At 39.2% G+C, this 21,769-nt stretch overlaps 1 protein-coding gene across 3 annotated transcripts in view; it reads right to left on the bottom strand.

Annotated features, from left to right (window-relative positions):
• Positions 1-21,769, bottom strand: part of AEBP2 (AE binding protein 2) — an 83,468-nt gene that overhangs the window by 27,236 nt on the left and 34,463 nt on the right. For all 3 annotated transcript variants that reach the window (XR_010592764.1, XM_008174287.4, XM_005308984.4), the window contains exon 4: positions 10,146-10,332. Coding sequence is in view for 2 of the 3 variants with exons in the window: in XM_008174287.4 (XP_008172509.2) it covers positions 10,146-10,332 (187 nt within the window). In the remaining variant the exon portion in view is untranslated. The remainder of the gene's footprint in view (positions 1-10,145; positions 10,333-21,769) is intronic.

The following is a 21,769-nucleotide window of genomic DNA, read 5'->3' as shown; positions in this document are numbered from 1 at the left end:
GAATCTGGAAGTAGCATGAAACAAGGTTTGTAAGCTACACTTGAAGCCTAAATCCTGGTCCCAGTGCATAGCCTGAGCAACCACGTTCTGTTTTAGGAATTTCTTCCAAGGCCTGGGCAGGACCCTCTGCTCCCATAAAGCATCTCTATAGCAATGGGACCAGTCCATAGCAGCTACAGGATAACACAAATTCTAATGGTATATTCGATGTTTCTGAAACTTTTCTAATTCATATTAAAATGTTTTGTACATCTCCAAGGCTAGGTTTCTCAGAATCAGTTAGCCACTCAGCGTCCAAGCCACAAGATGCAGAGATGCCAGGTCTGAATGAAGACTTTTTCAACTGTCCTGGGAAATCATGTTCATAGACACTGACAACGTTTCTGGAGGATGTCTGGAAAGTTTCAACCCAGTCTGTGTATCAGTATTGTCTGGGCCTTGCTGGTGCTAATAAAATCAGTAGTGCATAGAGATGGTCGGGAATATTTTGACAAAGCATTTTTTCCACTGGAAAATGTGGATTTGTCAAAACAAATTATTTGCAGGAAAAGGTTGGTTTCAACTATTTTTTCTACATTTTTCCCCCAATCTGAAGCTGCCAAAATGTTTTGTTGCAACGTTTTTAAATCATTTTCTAAACAAAAAATTTCAAGCAGTCATTTTAAGCAGATTCAAAATTTAAGCTAATTACAAACAAAAAATGGTGAAAAATCAAGAAAATATTTTGATTAACCCAAACCATTTTTCTATTTTATTTATTTTTGGTTCACGAAAACTTTTGACATTGACTTTTTCTCCTGTTTCAGGATGGGAATTTATTTTTTTTAAATCTCAAATATCATCATGGGAGGGGAAAACGGTTTCCTGTCCAACTCTATTACCAAGACTCTCATTTGATTTTTCTCAAAAGCCTTGTTAAATAAATAAATGAAGGTGGGTGTGCATATATCACTCCCCAGTCCATGGTATGAAAAAGGTTTCTGGTTGGAATCCTGGGTTCTGACCCACTCAATCAGTAGGTTTGACGCTGTGTTATTTTCTGTGACCAACAAGTCTATGTCTGGCTTATCTCAGCACTGGAATACTCTTCGAATGAGGGAATCCTTAACTGATCATGAGTGTTTGTAAGAAAAATACCTGCTCAGGCCATCTGCCAACGTATTCTGTAATCCCGGCAGAGAGCAATGATTATAACTTGGTGTTCAGTGTACCAGTTCCACAGCCAAGCAGCTCCTCACTGTCTGTTTACATAAACCACTGTCGTGGTACTGACTATCATGAACTGTCTTGCCTTGAAAGAAAGGAAAAAGTATCATATGTGCCAAGCTGATCACTCTGAGTTCTAATATGTGGGATGTACAAGTGAATCTGTGCACATGACCACAGATCCTGTGATGGAAAAGATGAGCTCCCCATCACACACTAGAAGCATCTACTACTATCATCTTTGGGGGTAGAAGTGGAGAAAATGGAATGCCCTTGCAAACTTGATCTAGGTTCTTCCACCAATTTAAATGATAGCATTTCTTGTGGAATCTCAACTGCCACATCTCCATGAGCTACAGTACAATCCTGAGAATCTAACATAGGGATAACTGAGGCCAGAGTGGCCACACAGAAGCTGAACCAACAAATGAAGATATTGAGCTCTCTCAAATGCATATATGCCACCACCCTACTCTCTTCTTAGGGAATAAATTAATGGGAATAAAAACCCTTCCCTCTAAACAGAAGATGAACTCCTTCTATTGTTCCCAGTGTAAGAAGGGGTTTCACCTCTTGATTCAACAATCTCTGATGAGAAGGGTCCCTGAAAAGGGAGAGGGAAGATTGGTGGGTTTTAGAACTGCTTGAAATTGAGTTGAGTAACCTTTTTCAATTACAATTTCTAGGACTCACTGGATTGTGGTAACATTGTTCCAAGCTTTTTGAAAATAAAATCAACTGCTTTTGAACTGGAAATAGGGATGTTTTAAGGTATATCTACATTCCACACCCCTTTTGGCAACATATACAATACATACACTACACGCTTCCTTAACAAGGATATAAATAGCAGTATAGACAGTAAAGCACTGCTTAGGCAAGTAGAGTTACAGATATGCCTGAAACCTGTACTCTTTACTCACCCAAACAGTACCTCATCCTGCCCCCGTCTGTGCTGCTGTTTTCAGCAGCGTAATGTCCTGCTGCCAGAGCCTTTCCCCATTGGAGGGAGCTGCCAGAGCCTTTCCCCACCACAGTGAAAGACTCCAGCAGCAGGGAAAGGCTTTGGCAGGGGGGAAGGCAGCAGAGAAAGGTTCTGGCAGATACCCACTGCTGAACCTTTCCGAGCTGCATCCGCTCAGTCACCACCTTTCATTGACATGTGTAGCTGCACACTGCAGTGTGGATGCAACCTGCTTTTCTGCGAACTACACATACACTACACACCGCCACAAGTGACGTGCAGTGTAAACAAAACTTCAGATGAAGTTCCCAACTGCTCTGGATGGAAAACTGTTTTTAAGCTGGCATGTGACTCAATGAAGTCACAGTAGCAGCAGAGGAGGGTCTTCTCCTATGAAACTTTTATTTCCTTCCAGGCAGTTCAGTGGTATGACTGACAGGAGGAAGCAGGAGATTGTCTTGAATAAGGTTTGTACCTAAACTGCTTCCTCCTGGGCAGAAAGCTGTAAATGCCCAGGATCTGAGCACAGCCCTAAAATCATTTAGTGAAAGTAGACCATTATCAGTTTGGGTGCTGCAATTTAATTTCCATCAAAAAGAAAATCTATTGCATTCTGAACTTTTCTGAGAATCCCAGAAGATTATAGCCATGGCATGCCTCATAGGAATAGCTATTGCCACTGACTTAGCTGCAGTATCTGAAGCACTGATTGCTGCTTATAAAGAGGTGCACGCAATGAGCTGTCCTTCTGAAGGTTAGATATTTTCATCCTTTTTTTGGAGTCTTGGGGTGGTACCTTATCAAGGAAGTCAGACACTTTGTGCTCACTTTCATACTAATTATCAGGCTCTCCTTTCTAAGACTAGCACATTAAGAACTTTTTCTGCCAAAGAGAGATATGTGCTTCAGCTCCTTCTCTTTCGGTGTAGATTTTGAATGCTGCTGTCTTATCTTTTCCTGAGCTGCAGCAACCATCCGTGACCCAGGTGTTGGGTGCATGCAGAAATCCTAAGTCTGAAGAATGGACTTTGTATATTGCATCGGCTTTTTTAAAAGATGGTGGAATAGAGGTTGACGTATGAGGACCTTCATTCACAGGCACAGCCAAGTTTCAGGCAAAGAGGGGTGCAATACGTCCAAAAATGTTGTGCCTTTTCTCGCACAACCTCTGCTGGTATTTCCAGCACCTCTGCCACCCTACAAAGAAGATTTAGAAAAAAAATCTTATATACAACAGGGGCAGAAGTATAAGATATGTCAGCTTCACTTGGTGATGAAGATATGCCTACAGGAGCAACTTTAATAGAATGCTGCTGCTTCTCTTCATAAATGTGTGAATTCTTAAGTTCTATACAGGACAGTTGGGAGGTGGTTGCTGTTGTACCTGGATTTCTGTCAAGAGGGATCTGGATTTGGATCGAAAAGAGCTTCCTGATACGGCACATGCTCAAGGTGCCCAGTATGGCCGGGAGTGAGAACCATACGGGTAATAAGTGGGTAGCCAAAGTGAGGGATACCAAGAAGTGGGTCTCTCCCTACATTCCATATGCCTACTATGACTCTTAGCTCTGGAATCCCCATCTGAAAAGTAGGAGTCATATGATTATTGCCTCAGTGAGTATGTGATGACCCCCCACCATGATGTTCCGAGAGAGAAGTGGTACAAATCCTCCACATGTAGTAGAGGAACAGAGCTAGCAGAAGTCTGTGGGCCTAAGGAAAGGAGATTCTTTACTAGCGCCAAAGACGGCCCTGGTACCACAGCAGTTGGTATTGTGGCAGGTATTTTCACTATGGAAGACAAAGGTGACTCTGGCAGTGCTGATACAGTTAAATTCCCCATTACATAAGCTGTGGTACTAACAATAACAAATTAGACGTTGTCAGCACCATAGTAGATGGTGGTACTACAGACTCCATACTGACGGCAGCTAGAGATGAACTCTTAAATGGTACCAGAGCACAGATATTGAGATTTCTATGGGTGCCCAAGGGACCTTGGTCAGGCCTCAAGTAACCCTCATCTGAAAGGAAAGATGAGATTTTCCCCTCGCTCTTTTGCTAGATCCCTGGGACAACTTCTGTGCTTCTTAGGGGAGTGGTGCTGTGTCCTACCCTTTTCAACTCCTGAGGAAGACGTGACAGCTGGAACAGCCTAGGAATGCTTCAGTGAAGAAGCAGGAGCCTCGAAACTTGAAGAGCCAGTGCCTACCGAGGTACTTTCAGAAGAGGACTGCTCGGAGCCAGAAGATTCTTGTCTGCCCTTATCCAAGGAAGGTCTCATTTATTTATCTAAAAGAATCATGTTCAAGCACTCTGTGATGGTCTGTACCCCTATATTCACCCCTTCCACACTATTATAATAATCTTGGTACAAAGTATGCCTTGGGAGGTCTTATTTGAAAACCCATAACTCGCTGGTCAATGCTGTCCTGGCAAAATGTGTGTGATATTCCACTGTATGGTGTTACTGAAACATATTCAAATTCTGGGAGTAGCCAAACTACCGTCTCAGAGACAATGGGCAAACTGACACCTCAGTCAGGTGTAAACAAGGCCAAATAGGCCATCACCTGCTTACATGGCCATTCATTGGCAGGAAAAGGGATCTGGATGAAAGTCTACATCTTAGCAAAGAAACAGCATAGAGTTCCTGACAATGAGGACTGCATGGCATCCTGCTCCCCGCTGGAGAAGCCTCTCACAGGAGGGAGAGAACTATAAAAGGAAAGATTTCTCCCTTTTTCTCTGCCCGCAGCATTCACAACACTTGAAGAACAAAGAAAACAACACTGGACTGGAGGAGGTATCTTGACTGAAAGAAGTTCAGCCAGTAGGACTGCTGAAACAAGTGGTGAGAGACTTTGCTTTGAATTTACTCTAGTTGGTCACTTATTTTTCTTGTAAACAATTCTGACTTTCATGCCTCACTACTTGTATTCATTTAAAATCTCTCTCTGTAGTTAATAAACTTGTTTTATTGTTTTATCTTTATCAGTGTGTTTGAATTGAAGTGTTTGGGAAACTCCATTTGGGATAACAGGATTTGTGCATATCATTTTCTATTAATAAAACGATAGACTTCATATGAGCCTGTATTGTCCAGGAGAAAGCTGGGCAGTACAAGATACACATTTCAGGGGAAAGTCTGGGATTGGTAGCATGCTGTTGTCACCCTACAGTGTGGTTCAAGAGTGGCTGGCTGCAGAACTCATACAACGTGGCTGGGAGTGACCTACATGCTGGAGGCTGTGTGAGAGCAGACCAGGAGTGGTAGCTACAGCACAAAGCAGTGTAAAGAGCACCCCAGGAAAGAGGGCTGAGGTGACACAGCTGTTCATCAGCATAGATTGTACCCTGGGTATGTCACACATGCACCCCAGACTATTAGGGTTCATCTGGAGAACAAGTGAAAAACAAAGCATTTCTCAGTGATATGTCCCTCACAAAGAAAAAAATAATAATGTCAATCACTGAGTAGTATAGCTGTGCCACACAAACAGCAGTATTTAAAACCAGGAGATTTTTGGTCAGCTATGAAGTTGACCACCTGGGTACTGGTAAACAAATAGCTAGAAATAGTTAACTCAAACTAAAACCTAATAAAAATACTATCCTAACTACTAAAGTATTATTAGGGACTTGTCTAATATTAGTGGGGTAATGCACTATGGAGGTCTGATTTCTAAAGTGCATTAATGTGTTGCACATTAGTTGCTCCACGTAGTCCCTGCTGATGAGCACTAAAGATTTATTTGTGTGCTTTAGGACTTGTCTACACTTGAAACACTACAGTGTAGACACTACCTACGCCAGTGGGAAGGGTTCTCCCATCAGCACAGATAATTCACCTCCCCAAGAGATGGTAGCTAGATTGACTGAATAATTCTTGTCAATATAGTGCTGTCTACACCAAGGGTTAGGTCATCTTACCTACGCCACTCAGAAGTATGGATTTTTCACTTCCCTGAACCACGGGATTGGGTCAAAACTAACTTTTTAGTGTAGACCAGGCCTGTTTCAAATTACTGTTTCAAACAGCACTATATTAAGGCATGCCAGCAGGGACTACACGGAACAATTAATGCACAATATGTTAGTGCGCTTTAGAAATCACACCCTTGTAGAATTCATTACACCACTGTGTAGACAAGCCCTAAGAAGGTAACTATATACAAAAATTCTGGTTTAAGGACCACAAGTGCAAGAGACAGGGAAACTGCTCTCTCAGTCACAGGTGATCAGAAGGAACTGAGGGATGGCTGGCCCTGCTCCACCCTTTATACCTTTGGAAGGGGTGGGGGCTCTCCCTGGTATAGGCATGGTCCCAACAGGCACTGCTGGCCCAAATATTTCAATTGAGTGCATGGGGTGTAGGCACACCACGAGCAGAAAACATATAGACAAGCAACTGAAGAAGCTTAGATTCTGTAGCAAATATGAAGACACACTTTAGGGTCATGGTACAAAGTTGAGAATCACTTTCAATAAGTTTGGATGGATGCCTCCAAATGTATTAGGAACAGAGAATCTATCTGAGGCTATACAGAACAGAATTCAGTAGCAGAGATATTATGACTGTGAGCATGAGTGTCAACTTTGATAGCACTTATAGTAACAAGGTCAGCAAGTTGCCATCTGACTGCTTATGTAATCAGCTAGGAAGGTGTCTACAGCAAGAGAAAAAGAAAAAAATCACATTGTCAAAAAATACTAGATTCAACTTCACACAATATCTAATCTTTCATTACCAATTATTTTTAAACCCATATATGCCTATAACAAGCAACTGAAAAAATATACACAGTGTTTATGAACAGGAAGACAAAATACAAACTAGTTTAAGACCAGCAAAATATCAACATGAAGAATAAACTGTTCATATTCCAGTAAAGTAAGTAAGATCTTGCTTTTGTCACCTAAACATTCATGGTAAACTATTTTGTGTTAATAGCTCCACTGAGAACCTCGGGTTTGAGCAGAGAATCAGCTCTCTTTACTTTGACTTTTATTTATATATAAAAAAACCGAGGATATTTTCAGTGTAATCATGTATAAACAATCAATAGCTAGTATTTTCGTTAGACACTTTTACTTCTAAATAACAAAAAATAATTGCCTGAGTTATAAACTGTAACCAGGTGCACAGAATTCCCTCCTCAAAGGGAGAAGGGAGTACTTTCCTCAGTTAATGAAAAAGGAAGTTGGAAGGTTGGTGGGGAGGTGACAAACTTTAGGAATTTATTTTTTCTGAATGATTTTAACAAATGGTATGTTATGGTATTTCAGAATTTGTTTGATCAATAACTTATTCTAACCTGAGCTGCTCAGTACCTCTGAAAGTCAGGCCACTCACCCAAGTACTTAAATACAGATCTGGGCTATGTCTACATCATGGGCTCTACAGCAGCATGACAACACTGCTGCAACTGTGCCACAGTAGCACCATAGCGTAGACTCTTTCTCCAGCGATTAAAGGGGTTTTTCCTTTGATGTAGAAAACGAAGCAGCTGTAGCTAGTTCGATGAAAGAATTCTTCCGCCCACCTACCACATCTACACTGGGGGTTAGATCAGCTTAACTACGGAACTCAGAGGTGTGAAAAATCCAAACCCCGGACTGCAATAGCTATGCCGACCTAATTTTTAAGCGAGACCAGACCTTAGATCAGCGATACTCGGACTGAGGCTCGGGAGTCGCAGGTGGCTCTTTAATGTGTCTCCTGTGGCTCTTTGCAGCACATATTAAAAACACTGATTTAATTATTAACCGATCTAAGTTATTAACCAATCAGGATTCTTTTACTATGTTATTAACCAACTGCAGAATGCCTGGTCAGTCACTTGCCTTTCTGTTTCTTCAAATGTAGTGTACCTAAAGTTAGGCATCTAAAGCAGTGATACTCAGACCTCAGCGGTTCAGGAGCCAAATTTTACTATATAAAAATAGTAAATGAAACAATGAATTCACACTACTGTGGCTCTTTTGGGTAATGCTGAGCACTAATTTGACTCCTAAACCACTAAGGTTTGAGTATCACTGCCTTAGATGCCTAACTTTAGGCCCACTACTTTTGAAGAAACAAAGACAAACAGAATTATGAGACCGTTAAGGAGTCTGATTTCAGAGCCTAACAAGATTTGCAACCCATGGAGAAAGTTTTAAGACAAGCTACCTATACATAGCATTTTGTGAAAGTGTTATCAGCTTTGGATAAACGTTTTAGTCACACGGCCTTGGGAAAAGTACATTACAGGAGTCTATCCTCAACTCAGTTAGATGGAAATTTTGTCTTAAGGTAAAGTCATTCAGACAGCTTTGTTGCATGGGGCAAGAAAACTGCAAGTGCTCCTGGCAACTGTCAGTTCACTTTCTATATAGAACTTCCTTTTGGAAGTAAAGTGAAGCAAATTACAATGTAATAAGAGACCAAACATTTGGAGCTGTGAATATTATTTGCTTTAAAAGAAAAAATTACTCATGAAGCCACATGTATCGAGATTAAAGAGCTACAGGATGTCAGCATGCTGAAGAGAACTCCAACAGAACAATACCTTACATGAAGTCCTGTAAGAAAGAATTTCTCAAACAATGTCAAGAGGGAAAAAAAAGTAAATTAGTTGTTCCACACATTGTCTATGAAACGTTAGACAAAATGGCATATTAACAAATTATCCAAGCAACACATATACACAAGATAAAAAGGAAGAGAATCAGATTTTGAATCATAGAATCTAGAAAAATTAAAAGACCTATTGGGTCATCTAGTCCATCTCCCAGCGAGTACTGTTCCTTACTGTCCATTCCTGGTTTCTCCTTCCTGATTAAATCTGCATCAGATTCTTTTACTTTAGATTTATTATCTTGCATTTTTCCAAGATAATCTCATTTTATCATCTTCCACACACATTAATCTCTCTAGGTCACTTTGCACGATGTGTTTGTAACTCCTATCACCACCTACAACTTTTTACAGATTTTTCCATTTACTTCCCCATTATATACACAGTATGTATTCTTTAGAGAGTATCTGTAGAAAAATTCAACAATATATTCATATTATAGCTGTGTAAATCTCGAAGGATGTAGATAACTTGATGCTGGCAAAGAGCTGTGTCATAGCTTTAATTGAGGAAGCTCTGACTTGACTCTTATGACTCAATCACGTTCAATTAAATATAAATAAGAACTGCATACCGCCAATTTGGAATAGTTTTTTTGGACACAAGAGTCAATATTTTCCAATTTGGATACTTAAAATCAGCCATCTAAATCATATTTTGACTTCAAATCTCAGCATCTCTGAAAGTGCAGTCATTTATTTTGAGATGCCTAGCTTTAGTCATGCAAGTTTTGGCAAGCTCCAGAAGCTCCTGTTAAGTCTTCATTGGATGGAAGTGCTTCAAATGCAAATTAGACACACTACATAGCAGAAAGAAAACATCTGTTTTGATTTGCAGCTGATCAAGTCCTTTACACCACATTTTCATACTGGACCTTGGAGCCATCAGTATTTTCAGACCAAATGCTGAAAACATTATTATTCTTTTTAGTTTTGTGCTGAACTCGTTCTTCAAACCAGAAATAATGGAGATTCTGTTATTCAAAGTGATTTCCTTTGATTTTCAGCCTTTATTTTTATGTGCAAAAAGTGATCAGTTGTCATTTCAACAAGTGAATTTAAACTTAGTAAGGTTTTACAGATCACTTCATAAAACTGGTTTTTTCTCCTCACCCAATGTCTACATATAACACATTAATATTTGTATCAGAAAAACCTTTCCCAACAGCCCCTCTGCACAATGATGCTTATTGCTGCCTGGCAAATATATCCTAGGCGTCTCTGAGTTTCACTGGAAAAGGATCTCAAATATGCAGCTGGGAGCATGGAGATGACACGGTGGAAGGAAAAGGGGAAAATAAGAGAATACTGTCAATGGAGGAAAAAAAAAATCAGTACAACTCATACACTTACGTAATGAGCGTCGTCTTTTGTTCTTTAACTTCCTTCTTTTGTTCATTCCAGCTTTAGAAGGAGATTCCTCTTTGGCCTTTGGCTGGCTGGCAACTTTTGAAGAGTTCTGCTGGCTGAAGTGCGTGGGCACATGACGAGCCAGCCCTCCCTGAGATGCAAAACTGGCATTGCACCCACCAACCACACACTAAAGGGGAAACAAAATGACAAGAGAATATTGGGGATGATCTGTGGCATTCATTCAAGTGGCAGATAGTCTGCAGAGAATTGATTTGTTATATTTTAGGTTTTTTTCAGATGACCTTTTCTTACTTGAATTCCAGCAAATTAGAAGCAATCAATTCAAGTTCTCAAAGTGCATGAAATTCTATGCAAGAACAGAAAAACTGTGATACAAATTCCCATCCTAACTTCTGTCACATATTTTTCCAGTGAAACAGATTACTGTACAGCACAAAAAAAATGTTCTCAAAGCTCAGAGAAAAACCTTAGACACTGTACCTACAGCTCTTGCTGCAAGAAGCAGATCCATTCACTCTCATCCTCAATGACATTTCCCCTTTCAATTCAAACTTACCCCATTTTCAAAACCCTCCATTCATGAACTAGCTCTACTCTGCAGTTACTTTACAACCTTATTTACCTATCAAATATAATGTTCTCTTACATCTACCTCTTCTGCCCTTCCTTGTGACAATTCATTGTTTGAGATTGCTTTTAAAAAGTTCTTTTTGAGCTTAACGCTTACTGGGAAGTACTATACTATTAATAAAGGATGCTTATTTTTAAAAGATATTGTAATACATATTTTACAAATTTGAAGTACCTCAGTTATTTTGGCCTGGTAAGGTTACCATTTTTTTTGAGAAAATGCATAATCAAAAGATAATGACAGAAAACAAAACAGAAAAACAAGACGAGACCAAGAAATCTCCTGGTCATAAACAAAAGAATTACAGATATAGTCAGTGTTCTCATATCTGGTTATTAGACAAATGGTAAATCATAAAACAATGTTTCAACAATGCACAAAATTCAATGTGTGTCTTGGTTTTACTTAGTTTTAGTTCATAGACAAAATGTTTTAATTTCACTTTGATTAGGAGCTGGGGAGGGAAATCTTCCCTCCAGGGCCAGACACTTGAAAATGGAAGACGGGGAAAATGGATTATGACGATCATTCTGGGATAAGAATGGATGTATGTGTGAATGTAATATTAATTTTTTCAGCTCCCTTTCCAAGTAACAGTAATAGTTAACTGTACTAGTAGCTGAAAGGAACTAAAATATCACTGCCCAAAAATGAAACAATGTGCTCTTATTTCTCTCTCCCTCGCTATTATCACTTTATTGTTTGAGTTTGGCCTGCATCCTCTTATTTCTCATCTCACTTATGAAAACTCCCTTGATAGTCAGGCACTGCAGCGGCTGGAGGAGTGTGGGAGGCTGTAACTCTGCAGGTAATGACATCCATGTGCAGACCAAGAAATAAAACCACAAACCTCTTCCTCACATATCCTGACCTTGCAAATTGGGCTGAATGAAGGGAGGAAATGGGGCTATCACTTAGCATATTCTGCTCCCTCATTCCCAACTGAGCCATTCTGAGCTGCGGAATAGAGAACGTAGGCCATGATTACACAATGGGCAATTCTACCCTGGGAAGCAGTGACTCTGAAAAAGATTTGGGTAATCAGGTAACATGATCCTGGGATGGATAGACAAGGGAATTTTGAATAGGAAAGGACATTTTATTTCTCTATTTGGTACTGCTATGACTGCTATTAGAATACTGTGTCCACTTCTGGTGCTCACAATTCAAGAAGGATGTTGATCATTTGAAGAGGGCTCTCAGAAGAGCCACAAGAATGATCAGAGGATTAAAAAACATGCCTCCCAGTGACAGATTCAAGGAGCTCAATCTATTTATTTTAACAAAGAGAAGGTTGAGGGGTGACTTGATTACAATCTATAAGTATCTACATCAGGAACAAATACCTAATACTGGGCTCTTCATGCTAGCAGAGAAAGGTATAACATGACCCAATGGCTAGAAGTTGAAGGTAGACAAATTCAGACTGGAAATCAGGCATACATTTTTAACGGTGAGTAATCAGCCACTGGAACAATTTACTAAGGGTCATGGTGGATTATCCATCACTAACAATTTTTAAATCAAGATTGGATATTTTTCTATAAAATATGGTTCAGGAATTATTTAGTGAAAGTTCTATAGACACTTGTTATATACAGGAGGTCAGACTAGATGAGCACAATCCTCCCTTTGGCTTTGGAACCTGTGACTCACATATAAGCACCTAATAAGTGCATCTGTGGACAAATTAAATACAGTGGTCCAGGATCCTATTATCATTTTCACAACTGTAAAGCTGGAGTGACACCAATGTGACTTCAATTACTCTGAATTCATAGTGATATGAAATAAGAATCTGAGCTTAATCATGTAAATAAATAAATTGATTGATTGATATATATATATATATATATATCAAACTTGTGCCAGCAGAAGTAAGGATGAAAACAACTATCTGAAAGCATAATTTCTAGCAAAAATTGTTTCTTCTGTAGTTCTGAAATCATTAGAAGCTGGTGACTTCTACATGAACACAAGATGGTTTCATGAAATGAAATTAAAAGTCACTAAAATAAAACTTGAGGTTCTCTACTATTTAGCCTTTATAAAAAAAATAGGGTTCTCTACTGAAGTTGTGTTACACAGCCTTCTTAACTTTCACTTCAAAATCTTCCTAGCTCCATTAGCTCTGACAAGATTTGAACAAAGCAAAAAACCTGACCCTAAGTAGAACCACACTCCTTGCAAAATTTAAAGCCACACTCTTAGCAATGTGTGCTAGAGCTCAGAAAATAGTCCCAGAAAAAAAATGGAATATTATAAGCGTGACAACATTACAGACTTATTAAATGAAAGTGAAACAGTAATACATTCTACAAATATAGCCAGGTAAATGTATACCAGACATGTTTCTGGAAGGCAGGTTCATAAGACACAGTGGTGTTTCTAGTCTGTCTGGGTGGATTACACAGCTGGTCAAAACTTCATTGTTCTCCAACCACACACAAGATATTCAAGAGATTCACCACAAAAATCAGCACTTGCTCTATCCAAAACTGAGCTCTTTTCCATGTCATTACTGACACAGCATACTTACATACTCAAGTAGGTGCAGTTTATATCTAAAAAGCACCCAAAAAAATGATTAGTTATAAAGTTAAGCAACTGAGCCTGCAACCAAGATACAAAAGTATTTATTTATAAGGACCATTTATTTTACTGTGTCTTCATGTGCAACATAGTTTGACAATAGTTGGTTATATTATTACAGCTAATTAAAATAAGTGTAGTATACCACAGATGCTACAGAATACTTTGTAGTCAAGAGGAAATAGAAGAGAAAAATGTCTTACCTGTTCTTTTCTTTTTTTCTCTAAAATAATATATCCAGCAATCCGTTACTAATGGGTTATGTCTCTTCCTCTCCAAAGATATAGGAGCAGTTCAGGCTGTCATTTCAGGATCTCTGGACTTTAAATCCCATCCAATCAGCTTCCCACCAAATACTTATACAGCTTTAGAAGACCTCTGATAAATCAAACTCAACTATTATGCATAACTTTAAACCTCTCTCTTTCAGAAACTCAGATCTAAGGTGTTTTTGATTTTGTTTGTTAATAGCATAGGGTGGGTCCGGATTGGTGGATATGTTACTTCAAGAGAAAATAAGTTAACATGTAAGAAGTTTAATTTCTCCAGTGTACCCATACCCACCATTACTAATGGGCAGTAATCAACACTGAATTTACTTTACAGAATAGGTAGGGAAAAGCAAGAAATAGGTAGTAAAGAAGTAAAACAAAAGCTCTGCTATAATCCCCTTTTAAATATAAATGCTATTTTGGAATTATAGCTTGTGCTATATAAGAAAGGATGTATCTATACAAACTCTCAGTGCCGACTTACATTTTGAAAAGCTTTAACTAGACACTCTACCATAGATTTCTCTTAAGAAATCTGCACTCTTTCTGACCATACAGTTGTTCTCATTGATGTGTTAAACAAAGGTTTTAACCATAGGTGACACTTGTAAATATTCCAGCACCTGATCCACTAAAATAGCAGCTTTAAAAGCTTTCATTACGCTATTTGTTTTTGGTTAAAATGTGCACTTTTTATCCTTTATAATAATGCTAACTTAACAGATAAGATCGAACTTGTGAAGTTCTTTTATCTCAAACATTCAGTTCCGGTTCCTTCTTTCAGAACTTCCCAATTTACTGTGGACTAACAAGATGTGATCCCCTCTAATATCTAGCAGCATGTGGATGGGAGTATAACATTTAGCAGTTAACCATTCTAATTATACTGAAATTTGTAAAATATACTTTTTAATATTCCCCTACAGATTCACAGAATACCCTATGTCAAGAATAAAAAGTTCTCTCTTTGCACACCAGAGCTTTTATTTTAGCCAGACCTTACTTTCTATGGTCAGGTTTTAAAGACTAAACTTTTTTTTCTCCAAATTTAAAAATCCAAGCTTAATTCAGTCATGGTATTTATTTTGAGAGGACATTATTAAATCCTAAAATAATTCTAAGTGCCACAATGCCTATGCGGTTTTGGGTGGGATTTTTAGAAGCATTCAGAACTGGCCTAAATTCTGACTCCAAGGGTGCAGAGTTAGTCTAAAGCTAAGCACTTCTGAAAATCCAACCCTTGGGTATTGACATATTCAATTCTGGAAGATAAAAACATGGAACATTACACCTACAGGCTTTAGCAAGTAAAAAGCTGACATGTTGGTTCAACATTTAAATTTGATGGGACTCTAAGAAATAAAGAAGAGACTCCTAATCATGGTCTGAAAAGAAGTTATGTTGCCTTTGTATTTCTATTGGATTCAAAGAAATTATGTCTCTTTTTGACAGTAACAAATGTGAAATTTTGCAAATAAATCCAATCTTGATGTTTCAAACATCTGTCATCTGCATAAATCCTACAGATTTGAACATTGTTATTGCTCAATTATCAGTCTGCTTAGACAATCTGCCTTAATATTTTATACATCCTTCGTGTGCAGTGCTCTGATGAAGAGGATACTTTGCCAGAAGAATAACTGGCAGAATTCAAAATGAAGACTGGAGCGTCTTGATCCTGTTTGCTGGGCTATGCAACTGTCATTCCATTATCAAGCATATCAAATGTGCTCATCCTTTAACGAGTTCTGGAAGTGACCGGTGCTGGCAGGACAACTCAGTTATTTAATGCTCTCTCTTTTACTGCTGACCAGAGTTCCCATACCAGAGCCTCTGACAAGTGTCCATGTTGACATAAGTTATTACTTTAAATACTAACCACTGTAGAAGCAAACCCTGCAAGAGAGATGTAAGAAACTCAGAATACACCCACTGGAATAATTTTAGCTGGGAAGAAACAGCTACAATGTCCTCAATATGGAGTCTTGCATGCAGGGATATTTCTATTCAGGGTTATAATTTCCCCAGATTAAATCTCACTGAATTCTTTCTAGGTCAATAATTAATTGTTGCACCTTGCCTTGAACCTATCATTTCTCCCAACATATGAATCCTTTCAGCAAGTGTCAAATTCCTGTTGACTTTGTTGAGGAAACTGTTTTTGAAGAATGCGTTTAGTACATCTAACAGTTTAATCAGGTCAACTTCCTTTCTCTGTTTGCTTTATCAGGATATGGCATAATAAGGGATACTGCAAGTCAGTTTCATAAGCACTACAATCCACTCTGGGGAACAATCAGGCTGGCTGAGATCATTAAAAGTTCAATATTAATCGTGTCTGTGATAAGCAAGTAACAGGACAGTCCAAGGAAGTATAAGGGAGACATTCTCTCTTCTGGAAGAGGTAATCAGTTATATGCAATTATAGTTCTCTGAAGAGAAGACTGCAACAAATTACCACCCTTGGTTCCGTGTGTGAGTGGACTACCACAGCCCAAAAGATCTAAGTCATTTGACTCAAGGAAGCATCTCATGCTACTCATGATGTAGCTAGGCTGGCCATAGTCTTCCATCAGTTCCTTCATAAGAGGGGCAAAAACACTTTCATAACCGAAATACCCATAATTTACATAATCCTCAACTCTGTGGGGAAAGTGGTGTACTAATAAGAATTCATTCAAACATACAGTGTATCTTTGGGGAACAACAACATGTAAGCTAGACACCCAATTACAGATCCACAGTCCTGAGCAGGACTGTATTCAGGTGACTAGCCCATGCCATCGTGGCTACATTGCTATTGTTAATAACTAGCTCCATCAAAGTTGGCTTGAGTACGCCTATTGGCGCTGCAGTCATGCTACCCTATTGCAGTGCAGATAAACCTTCAGTGGTTGGCATGAGGGTTTACCTATTTCTTAAAAATATATATTTTAATCCTATTTAATGTAATGGTGCATGTTCTCATTCATCACATAAATGCTGACGCCTTTTCTAATCCAACACATCTGAATGACTCAGTGATATCTATTGCAATAAATTCCAGACTAGTTTTTTAAGAGTTTGATTCATTCACACACACACTTTTAAGCTTATCTTTCAATTTAATGAACGCATTTTTCTCTTGTACTAGAAGAAAAGGTGCAGAGGAGTACCCACTTTACACTTGATCAGTCTCCTCTCTAAACAGTCAGTCATTTCATCCTCCACATAAGAAATCTTTCTAATCAACATATCTCTTCTCCCCTCTTTTTTACTCTACCCTTTTTGAAACTGACTGACCAGAATTGAACAGTTTTCCAGTTAAATCTGTACCATTGATCTATATACTGTTATAGTTTCATTATTTTCTTTCCCATGCTTTAAAATCCTAACACCATGTGTATCCCCCCCCACACCACCCTTTTTTTTTTTTTTGAGCACTGCTTCACAAGAAGTAGAGATTTTCACTGAGCTGTCCACAATGGATGTCTACACTACATTGTAAACACAGGTCTGTGGGACCTAGAATTATGGACTCTGTTTCCAAGCCCGTGCGCTTTAGTGTGTGCACTGCATTGTAAACCTGGTTTACAGTTGCTGGACCCAAGTCTCAGATGCATCCATACTGCACTACACAGATCTTCTGACTTGAATCTGCAGCTGGAACTGAGTCCACACTGCAAAATAATATGGGACATGAACACAAGACACACCGGGACTTGGCTCTGACCTACCAGAAGCACTAGGAGGCTTCTGAGTGCTTGCTTACCCTGAGTTAGACCCACGTGTGTGGACAGATGCGGGTGGGGGGCTCAAACCTGAGTCAGAGCCCAAGCTTAGCATGCAGTGTACACATACCCAATACATCCACTTCTTTTTCCTGACAAGTCTATAGCTAATTTAGAACCCAATAATATGTAGATCAGTTCAAACTATTCCTTCCAGTATGCATTATCTTACATTTGTCAACAAGACATATGGCTTAACTCTGATCTGCTCCTCTGAAGTTCCTCAATCTTCCATTTAATCTTTTGCCAAGTTGAGAGCTGACCATTTTTTCAGTTCCTTGTTTTCTCCTAGACAGTTTCTAATCCAAGATAAAACTTTGCCTCTTACTCCATATTAGTTTACAAAGCAACTAAGTTTAAGGATTTTCGAAAATCCAAACAATTTATATCTACCAGTTCTTTTTTAAGCGCTGTTTTACAGACACATTCAATTACTTTTAGTAGACTACAGGCACAATTTTCTTTTATAAAAGCCCTGGTAGTTGGTTCCTATCACACATTCTGCTATATGTTTTATAATTCTCTGACTCTTTTCAACCAGTTTTCCTGGACTTGGAAAAAAAAAAAAAAAAAGCTCCAAGGTCTAACTCCTAGGATCAATCCTATTGCCTTTTATAAAGATAGGCACAACCCTGACTACCCTTCCAGTCCTGCTATAGGAGCCCAGGCAATTTTAATTAGACTAAATTTTTGTTTGCAACTCAGCCATTACATTCTTGGATGTGTACCATTAGGTCTTTTTAAACTGCAGTATTTTATTTGTTCCAGCAAGTCTACTTGCCATCTCAGTCTGACAGTGCCTCATCTTTATTAGCTAAAAATGTGAAGGTCCAGAGTTAGACACCTTCCATCCCATACAGTATCTTCTGTAGTGAAGACTGATACAAAAATCAGTTATCTCCACAATGCCCTTCTTCTTCATCCTTATGAGAGATGCCTTCAGAAAGCTAAAAGAATTTGAATCTGGACTCAGAGAAACATCATCTTACTTTCCACCATAACAGTACTTAGCTCTTGAACTGTAAGACCCATGCCAACAAGTAAAGAAACTTTAAACTGGGATGTACAGAGGTGCCCAAGTTCTATGTGATAAAATATGGCCAAATTCTCATGCTGATGGGATTAGCCACTACTATCATTAACGGGATTGAGACCCACGAGAAACCAAAGCATTGGGGGGGTTGTGGAATTCCTCAATCTCTTGAGTTTGATCAGAACCTTTGCTATGACAAAAATCTGTGGAAATGCATTTCTTCCCAGTGCCTTCTACAGAATATTGGTAGCTCATTCTTCTGGAGGGTTCCTAATAGATCTCTCTGGTGTTCTCCACCCAAAAAAGCTCTCATCCACTAACTATCCTCATTCCTTAATTTTGGCAGGTCCATTACCCATTTACTAAGCATGTCTGCAATCTTATTTTCCTTTTGTGCTAGGTAAATGGCAACTAGCAATGTCCTGTGGGGGACAGCCCAATCTCACATGTGAAAGGCTTCCTAATAAAGGAAGTGAAATTCTTTTTTTCTGTTTTAGCACTTATACAAGACAAAGTGGCTCAAATGTCAGTTCTCTGAAAGTCCACTGTGCTTTCAAGCAGCTCTCATCTCCATAACATTAATATGAAGCTGCTGCAATACCTGAAGAGACCAAGTACTTGAATTGTGCAGTCTCTGCATGGGTTCACAATCCCACTGAAGTAACTGGAGATTAGGGGAAATCCATGCCTAATTTCAGTCTGACCCTTGATCTGCCACCAAGCCAGCGAGGCTAGGAAGTTGTCCATTTCCTCAATGCCCTACAAGGCTCTGTGGCCACATGAATAGTCCTGCAGTATACACATTTGTGTCGTGACTAATCCATACATTGTTTTGGCCTTCAGCAGTGACATTAGTAGCACAGCTCTCGTTGATGCCTACTCTGGCAAATCCTGCCTGCCAAATCCACAATGTTCTGGATCCCATCATGGGGGAAGGAAGGCTTTGAGGTGAATCATGTAGGACTTCTATGTATTTCAGTGATCTTTGTGAGGACAAGACAGAATGTTGGGTAATCAATCATGAACAATAATGACTAGCACCCAGAGATATTATGAAATTTTTCTTAACCGGGTGAAGTTTGGCTTCTCAGGAATTCATGTTAGGATTGAGTTCTTCTGGCTTTCTGGGTATCAGGAAGCCCTCCTTGAAATTACAACCCTTCCCAACTTTTGCCAGATATCTCAGGTTTGATGGGATCAGATTTCCTGCAATGTCTCTTGCTGGTATGACTGAACTCAAATGCATTCTCAAAGGGGATCATTTGGAGGGATTTCTCTGAAGTAGATTTTGTAGCTGGGTATTGCTGAGGATCCTGTGTTTGAGCTGACTGGGGTCATCAGGAACAAAAAGTCCTAGTCAACATGACCAGACGTTTCTGAGAAGCAGATACTGACCAGGATTAGCTATGTGCTAACTTGTAGCAAACACAGCACTTTGCTGAAAGTAGGAGTTGCTGAGTGTGTAAATAGGACTCAGAATACTTTGGCTTCTGCTATGACGCTGAGCAATTTGACTTTGGGAACTCCTGAATTCAGACCCAGAAGTCGGCCTCTTGAAAAAACTTTTTCCTGCTGTAGATGAAGGATGATGAGAGGGGGGCAGCACATTCTCTTTGGCCTTAGTGAGACTAGACACTACCTTTCATCAAAGAGATTTTCTTGTGATATGGTAGATCTTTGAACCTTTAATGAATACTATATGAAGGCCAGATAATTACAGCCATGTGTGTCTGTATCCATCAATGCTACCTACCCTTTCTGCCATACAACAGGCAAAGGATGACTGCACCTGATATCTGAATGCACTCCCTCACTAATCATGTTCTTGAAGAACAGAAGGTGAAAACTCTCTTCCATTGCTCCAAATGGCATTTTCCAAATGAAAGACAAGTGGTTACCAATGTAAGCCATTAGCATTGCGGTCCAGAAAACCTTAATAAAGAGCATCCAGTGCATTAGATCAGAGACAGGCACCCATAATGTTAGTTCAACCAGTCTTGGCACTGGCCATACCATATTCTTCATCCATTCAAGTACAGACATTAAAGACTCTGCCCCCATATATATGTGGGAACAGTCTACTCCCCAATACCTGGAAATCATGGCACATGGGTGCTTTGATTACTTCAGTCTGATTTCTGGTGCTAGATTCTCTGAAAGGAACCAAAAAAAAAAAAAAAGATGACAGTAAGCTCCACTGGAGATGCAAACTTCCCCCAGAGTCACAGCTACCACAGGTGGTGTTTAAAAAAAAAAAAAAATCAGTAGAGTTTAAGGAAAATACACCAGATACACAAAGAATTAGAGGATAATAGGATGAAATGCTGAAATTACTCGGACAGAGCCATGATGAGCACTATTGACCAATAGTTGTAGTCTTTAGAGAGTTCTTTCATCAACCTTAGCCAGAAAGTACTGGGAACAGATTAGCAATATCAGCACATGTAACATAAGATGCCTTCATCTAGGACAAACTGCTTGGAAGTTTAGATGTACGAGTTCTCACCAATGCAAATGCATTAACCTAAAAGCTGGCGTCTACTGGGGCTGGGATCTTTTCAGAAGCTTCTGTCTTTTGCTAGGTAACTAACTATGGCAACTGTAACTGAAGATGAAATAATTCATCATCCATTGTTGGGTGTATCCCCTAAAAAGCCTACATTTTCAAAGGCAAATGTCTCTAAAATTAGATTCTTTATCTAATCTTTCATGGAATAAGCTTCCTTGATTTATAGTAATGCCTTGGTTGAATGCCTATGACTTTCGACTGCTTGTTTATACCATACTAAAACTTAAAACTTTGACAGGAATAATCTTGCTGGTCTAGGCAGACTGATGATAAAAAAATATATCTCACATCTCTAACTGCTGCATAAGGACAATTAGGACAGGCCTATCTAATCAGGATTAGGCCCAATACAAGTTTGCATGCTACCAGAAAGCTACAGGAAGAGATGATCTTTCAGAACAATCACCACCACTTGCCTCTATTTATAAAGCAGAAAATACCCATTTTAAATCTCAAAGTGTGGGGGAATTAAAGGAGAAGTTTCATCTGATCAATAACTTTCAAAATTGTTTCCAGGACTAGCAGTAAGCACTGGATTAGTTACTGGAATAATCATATCTGGAGGTGTTAAGGATCTCTGACCCATCCGTTGAGCTTCTAAAAATAAGAGCCATCACCTCCATGCCAATTTAATTCCCCTGAACAAGCTTGAGGGCTGGTACTGAATTGCCCTTTTGTCATTCATCCTCTCAGTCAGAAATCCTCATATTATGTTACGCAGTTTGCGATGAAAAAC

The sequence above is a fragment of the Chrysemys picta genome, chromosome 1 (assembly GCF_011386835.1).
Source record: "Chrysemys picta bellii isolate R12L10 chromosome 1, ASM1138683v2, whole genome shotgun sequence".
NCBI lineage: Eukaryota > Metazoa > Chordata > Testudines > Emydidae > Chrysemys > Chrysemys picta.
Note: the sequence above shows the minus strand (reverse complement) of the source record. Positions and strands in the feature narration are given on the sequence as shown.